The sequence below is a fragment of the Nerophis ophidion genome, linkage group LG07 (genome assembly GCF_033978795.1).
Source record: "Nerophis ophidion isolate RoL-2023_Sa linkage group LG07, RoL_Noph_v1.0, whole genome shotgun sequence".
In the NCBI taxonomy this organism is placed as follows: Eukaryota; Metazoa; Chordata; class Actinopteri; order Syngnathiformes; family Syngnathidae; genus Nerophis; species Nerophis ophidion.
The window spans coordinates 58,523,017-58,538,551 of record NC_084617.1 but is presented as its reverse complement, the minus strand read 5'-3'; the positions used below and the strand labels follow the sequence as shown (position 1 = coordinate 58,538,551).

The following is a 15,535-nucleotide window of genomic DNA, read 5'->3' as shown; positions in this document are numbered from 1 at the left end:
CTTTTCTTTCCCGAAATTTTTGACGAAAGTGATTAGGAAATAAGCGGTAGAAAAATGGATGGATGGATGATTTGGAAGGAAAATCACAATCATTTTGGCTCTCTGTTTGTGGGGCATTTGCTTTGACATGTTTAGAGGAGCAGTCGAAGGCAGGAGAGTTGGGATATTACATGAATTGTAAAGCATCTTCATATCTCCTGTTTTCTACTCATTCCTCCACTATTTACTTTCAGCAATATTTATTTTAGCCAAGTGTTAGACATTTGTTGCTCTTTGATGACATACAGGTCAGTTGAATTTGACTCAAACGGTCACACTGCAGTTGCATCGGCTACATATCGGATTTATAACCACGTACGAAAGCTAGTTTATATTTGAAGGCCATGTCATTATTACACCAATAAGTTTAATTAAAATGACCATACATACGACATCTAATGCCATTGCTGATTTTATTTAAAATGTCCTTAGAATGTTTTAGAATTTGATAGTAGTGTACTGATCTTCGACCTCCCTTTCACTTAACATCCTCTAACAAAGCTTTTAACACGTTTGTCGGATTTCCGTGCAACGTACATCTGTGCTATTGCTTTAGTCTTTTTATAGTCAGGCTAAGCTGCACCTGAATGACTTCCAGGCATGAGTGAGCTGAGGTGGAATGTTAAAAATGTCCAGCTATACTAACCACAGAATCAGTGACACTTTGCTAAACATTAAGACCCTTGTTGACAGTAATACAGCAAGCTTAGGAGTGAAGCATCTTCCATTAATTTTAATGGGACTTGCCCCCCAAATTTAAAACCATCTCAACACTGCTATTTTTTTTCTATTCGTGTTTCACTCATGGTTGGGTTGGGCTCTGGAGACTGTTGTAGTTAATATTTGTCCTATATGCTTTTAGGTGTTTCAGTATAAAATAAGTATTTTAAGAACACAAGTATAGTAGTACCTCTAAATACCCAGCTGGTTATGGGACCGAGTTCGTACAGTAACTCAAAACACTCGTATCTCAAATCATCCCTGCACATTATTGGCCTGCTTAAAACACCACAATTTAAACATGAAACATGCCCTTTTAAAAAGAAAAACAATTTTGGAGATAAAATATACTGTTTTTCAAAAACATTCCTATAGCATGTACTGTACTACAAACGGCTACAGTAGTTTTATGAAATAAGGTAACACTGCTCAGCATTTACCTTGGGCAGCAGACTTTTTGTAGCTGTCTTCTATGGGATGCGTCTTTGTCGTGTCACAATTGGAAGTAGGAAATCATTGTTTACGTTGAACACTGACGTATTTTAGTGACAGCAGGCATACATATGGCAATGCCCACTGCCGAGCCCGCAGAGTGAGGAGACGGCACAAACTGAAACACGCCAAACACAGCATCATTAGTGCCCCCTCAACTCCATGGATTAACGTCCGTCATTTGGACACTTAAAATTGACTCGCTTTTGTAGTCTATTCATAAAAAATCAATTTGTTTACAAGGAATTTTTGCAAATCTGCTTTTTGTAATAATAGTCAACACTTCATAAGTAGCTAATTTAGTACTACGGAAAAACAATTTTTTTTTTTCCTCGCAAGTTTGCTTTGGCTTTAAACCTGATCACTACTTTTGAATAAAAACAAATTTTGCCTTCCACTCGAATGCAGCTGAGAGAGGCTCCAGCACCCAACGCGACCCCAAAAGAGACAAGCGGTAGAAAATGGATGGATGGATGAATATTGTGAAATTGAATCAGCCTTACTTCAGTCTGGAATGTTTATTATTACACATTTTCAGAGTGTGAAAGGTATTCTTACAATGCACACATCTAAGTAATCAGCCTCAGGCAGTTAAACTCTCAGTCCCCTTGATGACAGCTATGAAGAGCTTATATTAGCTAGTCAAGTGTTGATTTATGTGGATAACAGCTATGGGGGAAGTCACAGTCAGCATTTTTGTCAAAAGCACATTTTTCTTTGTAACGGAAAAGTCAGTGCTTATAGACTCAACACTGATGTAATCGCTGACCTGTAATACATCTGATTATTGACCACGACTCGTCACTTCACACAGCTGAAGGTGGAAGCTGAAAGGAAAAATTGAATCTTTTTTTATTCAGTTTGTATTTCAAAGCCATGGCACTTTCCAACATTCTCAGGAGAAGAAATGTTTTTCAGCTTTGATATCTCTTCCTCGTCTTGCCATCTCTTTCCTGCACATGGTATTGCAAACCCAAGCAATGAAGTGTGTTTCTGGGTGATTTACCGCAGGCATCCGGGCCTTCCTCTGTGCCTCATTACCTCAGGCTTGACCAAAAGCCAGTCAGCTTCTGGCCCTGCAGCCAGGGGGGCACCGCGTGTTTTCATTGGCCACTGTATTGCCTTCAAATGTAATCATCAAATTGCTTGCAGATTGCATTTTTTATTTATTTAAGTAAACCGAAAGTGACTAGTTGGAAAGAAGAGACCTGTCTAAGGAATATTTTTTTTAAAGACCGTCAGATGCCAACAGACGTACTTGAATCCGAAGCAGTCCGAAAATGTTCCATAGTGTAATATTGTTTTCCAGTCAGAAAAAAGGGCTTTTTTTCTTTCGGTACATTTTTAAACAATTTTTAAATGATTCATTTTGTTATTGCACTTAAAAATTGTTTAGTTTAGGGTTATCCGAATTCAATTAAGTCGGATCAATACTAGTAGCTTTCTAACACTTTTGGATTTGTGTGTCTAGAGCGGAACTTTCCAGCCCCCGGCAGACAAACGGAATCAGCACCCCTGAACAGCTTACAGGAAGATTTCAGGTTAGAATGTTTTGTCTGTCTTAAACCACATTTACCAGTCTTATTATTGGGACGGCGTAGTGGGAGAGTGGCCGTGCCCAACCCGAGGGTCCCTGGTTCAAATCCCACCTAGTACCAACCTCGTCACGTCCGTTGTGTCCTGAGCAAGACACTTCACCCTTGCTCCTGATGGGTGCTGGTTGGCGCCTTGCATGGCAGGTCCCTCCATCAGTGTGTGAATGTGTGTGTGAATGGGTAAATGTGGAAGTAGTGTCAAAGCGCTTTGAGTACCTTGAGGGTAGAAAATCGCTATACAAGTATAACCCATTTATCATTTATTATACCACATGCATAATTTCATATCCATGTATCGTTTCCGTCAAGATGGAAGGAAGAAAGCTAAAACAATGTTTTATCATTCTATGTGGGTTGCCTTGTAATACTTTATTTTGCGCAATTCCAGTACACTAATACGTAACTCTTTTGACCACCAAACGCAATAAGAAATGTGTGAGTTCCATTCATCCAATAGTGTTACATAAACTTGGTGGTATGTCTGCAGGAGGCGGTACAAGTGAGTCGAGACGAGAACCAGAACTACAAAGAGTACACCATTTCCAGCCCTGCATCACGATCACCTGGGCCTTATTCACCAAATCCTCCTGCCAGTCCTGATGGGAAAAAGGATGGGCTGATAGCCACCACCAACAAAAGGTAGTTTCTCACTTGTTTGAAGTTTTTTTACGGCTTTAAAACTTAACAAGGCGCTGACTGACTCAACAGTTGTAAATTGGATGGAGATAATTACTGGTGGTAAAACGTGTAAAAACATTACATAAAACATAGTATTTCCTTTCGATTTGTTATCCATTTGATATTAAGAGACATTTTTATTCTCTATAGCAATTTACGCATGTCCCGATTCCGCTTTTTCTTTGCCGATATAAACCTGATACCTTTGTATTCTTTTGGGGTCAAAAATACATTTATATTTTATTTTCTAATTTATATTTCTTCTTTACTTAATATAAAACTAAAGTAGATACATTTAATATAGGCTTGTGGATCAGGTGGGATATATTAGTTTTTCCTTGTATCCGATCCAGTACATTTTTCCAATATCGGCCCAACACTGAGTATCTGATCACACTATAATCCCTAATTACAATCTTTTCAAATTAGTTCATTCAAAGTCATGATCTAAGGGGTATGGCAATATTTAACCTTACGATACTGTAATAGATGCCTCTGCTGCATATATTTTTTATGGCTGCTATAAACCTGTGGTGCGTTGTATATTGTTTTATTAATGAAGACACAAACTGCCGCATCAGCCATCTTGGATCACATGAGCAAGAAGTCCCCAAAAAGATGTCCATTCTAACATTACGTTGTCCTCTAAGGGACATTTATTTTGCTACTTGCCAGTCACAGAAAACAAAACAAAGTACACTGTATTCGTATTTATAGACTCTTTACTTCTGTCGCTCAATGACCAGTCACAGAAAACAAAACAATGTGCTGCAATGGCGTAATGAAGTTTAACTGAAATATAAAATCATTGTTAAAATCAAAACCTTGGAAAAAAGGTTTCACAGAGGGAATACATTGTCAGACTATTTACATTGTCTTTCAGCTTGTATAACCATTTGAGGATAGAGTCTTTTTGAAGTGTGCTATTTGACAAGTTGAATAGGATTAAAAGTGCTCTCTTGACACTGCAGCATCCAGTGTCAATAGGTATGGGAATAACAAAGTGGAAGCCACAGGCTTTTACTGTAGTAACAAAGAATATGCACACGATATCACATTCCTCCATTTGCATTCATTTTAACAAAGCAGAATGTGGAACATTCACCACACTTATTGTATGCTGCTCATTTGTTCACTCTCTGTGCCAACTTCATAGGCCACAGGTCAAGTCCAAAATGTTTGGCTTTAAAGAGGTGTTTGGCCAGTCACATTCACAGTATTTAAATACATTTCGTTTTTTCACAGTAACCATGTACATTAATCAGTCTTGTCCAGGTGTACATTTTTTAAAGTATGGGTTCCACAAAATCTACATGTTTCCCATCATCTCACATTTTCAATGTAATCATGGCTTGCCCATTTTATAATAGTTACAATACTGGACCTTATACATATAGTACAAATGTAAATACTAAAAACATTTAACTGTGCAGATTGCCAAGATACCTATGGCGTTGGGGGCGTGGTCAATATGAAGTCATCACATTTTTTTGTTATGATGCATATTTTCTTTTAAAAAGGCAAAAAAAAAATGTATACATACATTTAAAACATATATTTTTCTAATTATATTATAAACCGATTTTTCTTGCATTTTTTTTGTTATTCAATTGATGCTGCTTGTACAATGTAAGTCGTTAATCTTTTTTTTGTTCTAGAAATTTCTCTAATCGTTTTTAGTCAGTCGTTTATCAAAAATGACTGGCAACAAATCTAGCATCTTTTTCTGATGTTATTGTACACTGTATTCGTATTTATAGACTCTTTACTTCTGTCGCTCAATGTCTGCAACGAAAAGCGGGTTGCAGAGAGCCTGACGTTATACTTGCTTTGCGCTGCTGGGATTTTTTTCTCTCCGTAAAAGACACTAGTATCATCTCAAATTTCAAAGATAGCTGTCAGCAGGTATCTCTAATATACTTAAAAATTTGCTACCAATGTTTGTTAGAATTGGGCCCGTTGTTGGCATACAATTGGCAAAACAAGTTAAAAAGAGCGCCAGACTGTGTCTCTTTATCTGGACGCTATATTACATCATATTTTTGCTTTCATGTAAACACAAAAAAAACCTAATTTTTTAGGTGTGGTGGCTAATATGTTGCCGTGGCGCACCGCCACAATCAAATACATTAAGAGAAAACCTTACTGTCAACACACTCATTGTCAGTCATGCTCATTTTTTAGCACAATTTTGTAGTATAGTATAAAAATCAACTCCTAAGGGCCACAACCTGATATTTCTATATATCCTGTCCAGATATGAACTTATATGTAACAATCCCTTACCTTTTTGCTGTCCTTACATTTTAGTGTTCAGATACGCTCATGGTCGCCAGAGGAGAAGAGTTTTAGACTGCCCAGGCCACTTTCACAGGTAGGTTTACACTTAACTAATTTGATATTTGTACATTTTTACACTCTGATGAAGATGACCACCATTAATTTACTCTTGGCATTAAAAAAGTAGTGATCAAATGTACTTACCTGTAGTTTTTATTCACCCACAAGATGAAGGAAAAGTCAATATGTCTGCATAGTTTTCCCGGTGCTACTGTAAAATTTTGTACAGTACACCCCGTAGAATGTGCTAGACAAGCTCATCTGTACGTTTGATTGTGTCATCAAATTTATGAGGTATAATAATTTTCTTAGGACTTTGTTCGCACGCTCATGTCCTGTCCTGATTAACACTGTGTGAGATTGTTTATTCTAACAGGGCTAGCCCCATTCTGTAAGATTAGCATGTTTTAGATCTCAGCTTTTATTCTTCAAGGTGTCACATTCCCTTTTCTAATGCTCTCGTGTGTTCATTGTTTTACTGTAACAGCTGGATACAGAAAAGGTCTGACATTTATCTTGTATAAGTCACAGCCTGCTCAATCAAATGCAAATATTTGTCGTCAAAACAATGACCTTAACTTATAGTTGTTTGTAAGGAGACTTATGAGTCTACATAATGAGTGAAATATGGTAAGGGGAGGCTTGGGGTCATCAAGTGAATGTCACCAAACTATGTAGTGCTTATTTACAACTCCTGCAACAAATCCAAAAAGGGGCTAACTCAGGCCTCCGCATAGCCATCGATGAGCTTTAGAGAGAAGATGTGGGAAAGTTCATTGTGAGCTATTTCAGCTATGTGTGCATGCTTGGCCTCACTGAAGACTGAACATATGAGATGACAGAGCAGGACAAACATACAAGACCCCTTGCAATGGCAGAAGGAATTTCTGCCTATTTTATAACTCTTGTGGACACTTAATAAAGTTACATAGATGTACAGAGGTTTGAACTTCAAAACATGTGGTCCTCGCTTGAGGTTTCAGGGTGAAAGGGTCAATTTTAAAAATGTGTCCACGATTTTGAGATTTGTTCTGTTGACAAATACAATGGGATACAGAATAGGCTGGGCATTTAGAGCAAAAATCTGAATCACGATTAATTGAACTTTCTACCTTGATTTTGCTTGATGCACTCTCAACAAGGCTTGTTTTCGACTAAACATACTCAGTGGCCTAGTGGTTAGAGTGTCTATCCTGAGATCAGTAGGTGGTGAGTTCAAACCCCGGCCGAGTCATACCAAAGACTATAAAATGGGACCCATCACCTCCCTCCTTGCCACTCAGCATCAAGTGTTGGAATTGGGGTTTAAATCGCCAAAAATGATTCCCAAGCGTGGCCACCGTTGCTGCTTACTGCTCCCATCACCTCCTAGGGGCTGATCAAGGGAGATAGGTCAAATGCAGAGAATAATTTTGCCACACCTAGTGTGTGTGAGACAATCATTGGTACTTTTAACTTTAAATATCTTAATAGTCGAATCTGATTTGTTATATTTTACCCATCCTTGACGATCAGTGGAATCTATATTGTTTTTAAGAGAATTAACAGATGATATGTGGTAGTGTATATTGATTGGTCACTAGGTGTCAGTAACATATCGATGTGCTGTAGCACTTATATGTGACTATTCAAAAGTCTAGTAAAGGTACATGGAAAGAAATGCAGTTTTACATTTAAAGAGGAAAAAAAACAAAGAGCTCATTTAGGACTGTTTCCATCTCAAAAATACTAAAACACAGTTTGTGAGGACCATGGCTCTGGCACAGAACCAAGATGACATCAAACTTGACTAAATAGAGGAATGACAGTTGTGGCATAGTTTCTGAATATGAACCTACGGTGGGATATTTACCTTTGCGAAAGGAGAGCTACACCTCCGGGGCGAGGCGCTGCGCCCCGGTGCCCGCACTGTGTCCAATTTCCAGTAAACAGTCGAGGCATGGCGGCGAGAGCGCATCCTGACGAGCCTCAATAACGTCCGCAATGTCGGAACATCCTCCAGACATGGAAAAAACACAGCCAATTGATTTTAGAGATGTGACGTCACTCCTGGAAGTAGTGGCCACTTTAAGGAAGACTGAAAAGATAGCCAAAACTAAGATTTATCTCTTACTCTCTAAAATTATTAGTCTGCACGCAATATTTGTTTAATATTTAAAGAAAAAACACACTCTATTGCACCTGCTGTATAAAATGGGGTGATTAACTCGCCTCAGGAAGGTGTGGTTTTAATATCAAATAATTCAAAAGCAATGTTGATTGTCGAATCAGATTTCAAATCGAATCGTAACATTTGTGACTATTTGAAGACAGCCCTATTCTCAACTACTCTACATTTTGGTTGGTATCCGTTTATGATAGCCAACTGACAGAGACAGAATCTGCTTTGGGTACTGTCAGCTCTGTGCTTGAGTTTTCCTTCCATGACGCTTCTGTGTAGCCGACTAGATGGAACAATGTGTCTTGGTTACTTCTGCTGATTATCTGGCAGCCTTCACATTTTGCGGCACCTGGCTGCTTGTCGTGTAACTACATAACCAGCAGTGTATTTTAAGGGGATGCTTGGCTGGCGACCTTCTATGGTGTACCCGTCCTCTTGCCCGAAGTAGGCTGGGATAGTCTTCAGTTTACCCCTGACCCAAATGAGGATAGGCGCTATAGCGTCAGAGAAAAAATGTCATCTAGCCCCCAGCAAACTTGTCAGGAATGCAATAAGAAATCTCCCTTGATATCACATTTGATACATTTGCAAAACCTTAGGGTTGTTTTGTACTTTTCAAGCTGTTTTTAGAGCTGATTATTGTACATGTACATGTGATTACAGTACTAGAATCTGTTCAAGGCTAATCCAACTGACTCAAGCACGATATGGGACATTCACTCAGATGCCTTAAACAGACAACATATTGAAACCGAGACGACAGAGCTACCCAGTGTTGAAACAGACTAGCGTAAGAGAATGAGTTTTACTGCCAGGAATGTTAATGAGAATGTAAATGGAAGTAGGGTTTTAGGTTCTATAATGACCATTTAATGTGTAGCTTGAAGAAATTAAATCATTTGAAAATATAATGTGTCATGGTGATGTGATCAGCATTAGTCATAGTTCTGACTTCCTCTGGCAAACCAATGTGTCAAAAAGTGTATTTAAGAGAAGTGAACGTGTCATTGAATAGACAATTAATGTACTTAGTACATTTTGGGACTCATATGTCATGTCATTGTCTGATTGATAGAGTCCTAGTATTCTTTCTAATAACGCTGTATTTGAGCTCATGGAATTAACAATGTGTTTCATTGTAATATTTCTCATTGGAAGTGTCTCCAAAACCTACTGTGTCCTTTGAAACTGCAGCCAATAAACCACGGTGAAACAAACTTTAAACACACAGACATACTCAAAAGGCATGCACAATGAGAGTTGTGTAATGGCAACTTGTGGTAGAGACTTCCATCACTCAACCTTTTGGAATTGACTTGCTCCTGTCATGGCTGTCTGTTCGAGGCGGCGTCACGTTTGTGGTATTCTTAGTGACGCCCACTCTTTTTTTTTTTTCATGTTTTTTATTCATTGTTTACCTTTTACTAAGTCATCACTCCACTCATTTGACTTTTATCTTCTGGGACACTTTAAATTTTTTAAATCTCCTTACACTACTTAACTTTTTAACTTTACAATATAGGAACAAATTACACCAAAAAGTCAATCACTATGCAGGGATCATAATTGTCATCTGCTGTTATTCCATTTTCTTTTATCATAAATGTATTGTGACTTCCTCAGAATTTTACAGTCAACACATTTTTGTTTTTGACTAAACTGCAATTTGAGATGATCTCCTGTCCACTGCATAGTATTTTTCTTCCCCCTTCTTTTTCTGGTATGTAAGCTGATATAAAGTGTAATTTTTGTCCCTGCCATCTGTGAGTGACGGTTTCAGTGTATATCATTTTAGCCTGGTGGATGAGTTCCGGGTTTTGGCTGACCTTTTTCCACCAAGGTTGTCGACTGAGGTTTTACAATGATTAGCGTCCCACTGCAGCGCTGTGATTAGTGAGTTGAATTCTTTCAGAGCGCCTCATGGGGAAAAGACTGGGAAGAGGCCTGCCTTGGCCGCTGTGTACGTTATGCTGCTTGGGCTGGCAGGAACACTGCAGCTCAGTAAAAGTGAGATGTGGCGGCTCCATGACAAGGACCTCTGTCCCGACTGAGATGTGAACAGCACTGCTATATCAGGTGATCAGCCGATCTGAAAGGTGCCTAAAAAGCTTTTCCACACTTGTCTTTGCTTCCTCAGTGAGCACAGAGGGATGTGCGCAACAGTATCCCCCATTTTCCAGGGTGTTAGGTATCCTGAGAAAATGTTCTGTACAATAGAGGCTGTGATGGGCCCAGGCTATGTACGACTTGTGCTTGCTTTCCCTTTGCATTACAAGGATAGTCCTTGTGTGATGGATGCTTGAAGAGGGGGTTAGTTGTCACATTTTGGAATCCAAGGAGCCTGCTGACATTCTCAAACTGTACTTGTACCATCACACCAATTTGCAATGTCAAGATGTCGCTGAAATAAGTGCTATTTGTGCCCTATATGCCCAATTTTTGTGTAAGACTATTGCCCTGGTTGTTAAAAGTTTGGATAAACTATGCAAAAAAATACAGTCTAAAATATTACTTAAAGACATTGGAGTTTACTATGTTTAAAATTTGATCAGTTCTGTACAGTGTATTTTGATCATGAACTCTGAGAGGGTGTAGCTAATAATGAAACAGTCAGTTGTCAAGTGTCCATTTTATCGTATCTTTCGGACTTTAAATCGCAGTTTTTTTTCATAGTTTTGCCGGGGGTGCGACATATACTCCGGAGCGACCTATGTGTGAAATTATTAACACATTACTGTTAAATAATATTATTTATCTCATTCGCGGAAGAGACGAAGAAAATGTCAGCAATCGTCACATGTCAACCAATAAGAATTCGGCAGGGGAGGGTCATGGCAGAAAGTGCATTGTGGGTCATGGAATGCTAAATGATATATGTTACTGCCGTAGCTATTAAAATGGATCATTTCATCGTTGGAAGTAAATTATAAAAACTGAGAAGGGATGAACAAAAATGGCACCGAAAAGGAAATCATGGGGGACGGCGTGGCGCAGTGGCAGAGGGGCCTTGCGCAACCCGAGGGTCCCTGGTTCAATCCCCACCTAGTACCAACCTCGTCACGTTCGTTGTGTCCTGAGCAAGACACTTCACCCTTGCTCCTGATGGGTGCTGGTTAGCGCCTTGCATGGCAGCTCCCTCCATTAGTGTGTGAATGTGTGTGTGAATGGATAAATGTGGAAGTAGTGTCAAAGCGCTTTGAGAAGGTAGAAAAGCGCTATACAAGTACAACCCATCTATCATTTATGTACTGCAGATTACAAACTGGACTTAGTGAAATATTTAGCAGAAAACCACAAGAGGAAGCAGCGCATACCTTTGGAGTGGTCAGAGTTGTTTAGAAGCGACATCGAGGAAGAAGATTTCTTCGGGTTTATCGATTTAGGAGTGACAGGTTGTTTGGTAAACGTATAGCATGTTCTATATGTTATAGTTATTTGTATGACTCTTACCATAATATGTTACGTTAACATACCGGGCACAATCTCAGTTGGTTATTTATGCGTCATATAACGTACACTTATTCAGCCTGTTGTTCACTATTCTTTATTTATTTTAAATTGCCTTTCAAATGTCTATTCTTGGTGTTGGATTTTATCAAATAAATTCCCCCCAAAATGCGATTTATACTCCAGTGCGATGTATATATGTTTTTTTTCCTTCTTTATTATGCATTTTCGGCCGGTGCGACGTATACTCCGGAGCGATTTATAATCCGAAAAATGCGGTACATGTTTTTCAGGAAACATTAGAGGTGCCGCTATATCCTGAAGTAAAAGTGGCAATCATCCAGTCTTCCCTGATAGCCGGCCTTCATTTAAGACTAATGCAAAAATAACTTTTGAAAATTGTTAGCCCGTTTTCATTGATTTGGATATATAATTTATCCCAACTGTATATCCTCTTTTGAAGGTGCTCAATTAATTGTCCCCTTCAGTTTTTTTCTTTTCATGCCATGACAGTGTGTGAACTCACTGAGTTCACACACTTTAGTATCAGGGAGTAGACCACAATGACGGATCAAAGATTCCTGCAAGGCTAATATGAGATTGTATCTTTACTTGTCAGCCAACGTCAGGATTCAGAGCATTTATTATCACAGTTGTTGTCATAACCGTTACAGAACAAAGCAGCCTGTCATGATGTTGTCGTTAAGGCCTAAACTGTTTGCTTTTCCCCCGTGAGTTTCTTCTTAGCTTCCTGAGGGTTGTGTTGCATGTAGTTATGTGTGGCATATACAGTATGAAGTGTGACAATATGGAGTAGAGCTCATGTACTATAGGCTGGTATCAGAAGTCTAGATTTGGCTCAGAGAAAACTGCTTAAAGGGGACCTATGATTATTTCTTAATGTTTTGACTTATCAATGTTGTTACAAGGTTGGATACTTGTGTGAATCAATGTTAAAGCATCATATCATATGGTTCGTGCATTTGGGCATTAGCTTGCATGCAGTTTTGGAAGGCTTCAACGCTGTGTTTTGCAATGGGGCTTTTTAAACAGTGGCCAGTTTATTACTTATATGGGCATCATCGTATACTGTATTCTATTGGCAGGACACCTCCCCCTCTGCTGAGCAGAGACTAATTTCCGTTTTATTCATTCTTGTCTCAATGCGTTCTTTTTACTCTTGATGTCAATAAAATTAATACCATATTTTCCAGACCATAGAGCGCACAAGTATTTAAGCAGCACCCACCAAATTTTAGAATAAATAAATTTGTACACTTATTATCCGCACCGACTACAACCCGCTGATATATACCGGTACGAAAGATTTTGTTAATTTAAATTTAGATACCTTTAATTGTTTCCAAGCGGTGGCTGTCACACAGCAATAAAACAGAAGTCATTGTCATGGACCCACTACCTGCTGAAGCTAGCTCTCCAATCAGCAAAACAAACTCAATAACTCCACTGTGACATGTTGGTGAATTTCCAAAGCTGAATCAATACAAAAAGAATTCCATTATATGTTAATAATGCAAACACAGACACTCTTGACCGTGTTAGCATATTTGCTAATGCTGACTACGCTAAAATGATTATATTATGAGCGCGTATAATTATGCATAAACACTCATATGTCACACATGCGACGGTTTAGTAATTATGCATTGCTTTAGTTATATTGTAAAATTTACAAATGTTGCTTGAAGTGATGAATGCAGAATCTTTTCAAGCAGAAATGTTATGGACGAATACTAGATGAAAGGGGACTTGTTTATCCGTTTCAAGGCACAAAACAGAAAGTACATTTCAAATCCAGTTCTGCAACCTTGGTCTCTTAACTTTTCCAGGTCCGCTTTTAATGCATCCGGCAAACAGGGATGTCTTTCACAAGAAAATTATGCAGTGATGCGAGTAGCAGCAAAATACCTGGAAACACCTAAAAATACCAAGGTTAAAGTTGCTTCATACCTACCAGCCACAACATTAGGCACGCCTGCAAAATATAGCAAAACATGCAACTCTAATAATCAACGTACAAAAATTTTACTTAGCGTTATTTTTTCTGTAAGGGCACACTTTGCTATGCCGCATTTTATATGGATTCCATTTTATTGTCAAGATTTACCCATTATTGTATACTAGTAATGCTGAATGGCTTGTGCTTGGGGAATTTAAAAAGGTACTATTTTAGTTCTTATGCTATTTGATTTGGCTGTCTAGTGCTGTGCTGTGTAAGCTGAGCCAGTGTCAGAAGTAGTGTGGGCTGTAGCCACGTTGAAGGGATGTCTTCTGTGTATGGTGCACCCTGTGACTGGACAGTGTGAGGCCTTTTGGCATGGACTTGCAGCCTTTAAGCTTTAGAGCGGTTGTGGCCACTGTGCAGGCAGCATGCCTCTCTTCACCCCCACCGATTTCACTTACAGTGGAAAAGCAAACTCGGGCACTTTTTTTTTCACCCTGCTGCGCAGCCCCCCGGCACACTCACGAGGGGTACCAACCTTGCACGGTTCATGAGCTGGGAGAGATGAGCTTTTACGAGTCAGTACGGTTTATGAAGTTATGTGCGCTGTACAGTATGTTAATGTTCCAAAAGTTGTCTAGGAAAATAGTCAACTGTTCCTGGCCTCTGTATATTTCTGCCAGAAAAAAAAACAAAAAACATGTCAGCTAATATTCCTGTGACCTATGCTCAGGGGAGGGAGGTGAAGCAAAGTTCTCATCATAAAAAAAGAAAAACATAAAGTAAATATCTGCATTATAAATTTACATTTTGTTTTTCAGCATATCGCCATTATGATCCTTGCACAGATATATATTATACATGGGCATTTGACAGCCAGTAACAATTCATCAAACTTTGTTCATACAGAACAGCACTTTTTATGCACAGGCAAATGGCAAAACAAAGGGCTCTACACCAAAAAAAAAAGAAAAAATGAGAGAAGATGACAGACGCACACAGCACTATTGACAATAACAAAACATGACATGGTACTGAGGATTGAATAAAAAACCGCCACCTTTGGCTGGAGAATAACTAATTGATCACTATCTAATAAATGGTATAATACATATTTTTAAATGTATGTAAATTCAAAATAAAATATAAATATAGTAAAACAATATTATTCTTGCTGGTCAAACAATACATTCATTCAGTGAATCAGAGTACTGTACTGCACTTAAAGGCGGCATACTGTTAGTGTAAATGTGACTCCAAAGAAGTCGCTGCTGCATTCACCCACAGGACATGTATGTCTTTTGGTAAATGTGGCCATGGCTGAAATGTAATTTCTTTTAAGATAATTGTTTCTTTTTGTGACTGTCTAAATTATACACAAACATTTTGCATGTTGTTTCTCTAATTTGCTTACAGCAAAATTCCTCTCTAAATGACGTGTTTTTGGCTGTACCCCTTGTACTGTGCAGCTGTATTGTATTCTCTCCAGTCACGATGCGTCTCTGGGAAACCACAGACCTACCACATTGCTTCCCGTAAAGTAATATGTAATGAACTATTTCTTAATGCATTTGTGCGTCTTTTAAAGAATAAATGAGAGATACAGAGAGAGAGAGATTCAATGTTTCAACACATTTTTGCACAACTTGTTGTTTTTCAAGAAGGAACTCACTGGCAAAATGAAGTTCACCTGTAAAGGGTATAGTGTGGTACATTTTAGGTTTCGTACTGAATTTTTACCCGGAAGCCAAACTTTGTGATTTATGCATGTTCTGAAGTTCCACCAACTTAAGCCACCCCCATTAATATTTACAAATAACAAATAACGTGGAATTTACTTTGGTAAATTCTATAGAAGACTATTTATTTCTTACATATATTTTGAAAAACGTGATGTTTTTCTCTATGCATGTGCCTTTTGAGAGTTCATTTTAGACTTTGTAAGGTCATGCTACCTATAATCAAAACGGATGTTGATTTACCTTTTTTTTTGTTTTTTTATTTTTTTTAGAAATAAGAATTTATAAGGAACCAAATCGTTAAGCAGAATCAAAAGGGAAACCATAACCGGAAAAATCTAAATTACCATTCATAGTTGCT

The 15,535-nt window shown here is 38.5% G+C and overlaps 1 protein-coding gene across 3 annotated transcripts in view; it reads left to right on the top strand.

The window, feature by feature from the left end:
• pdlim2 (PDZ and LIM domain 2 (mystique)) overlaps nucleotides 1–15,535 on the top strand; it is a 55,619-nt gene that overhangs the window by 20,433 nt on the left and 19,651 nt on the right. For all 3 annotated transcript variants that reach the window (XM_061906698.1, XM_061906696.1, XM_061906695.1), the window contains 3 exons: nucleotides 2,723–2,792; nucleotides 3,334–3,485; nucleotides 5,835–5,898. In XM_061906698.1, coding sequence (XP_061762682.1) covers nucleotides 2,723–2,792; nucleotides 3,334–3,485; nucleotides 5,835–5,898 — 286 coding nt within the window. The remainder of the gene's footprint in view (nucleotides 1–2,722; nucleotides 2,793–3,333; nucleotides 3,486–5,834; nucleotides 5,899–15,535) is intronic.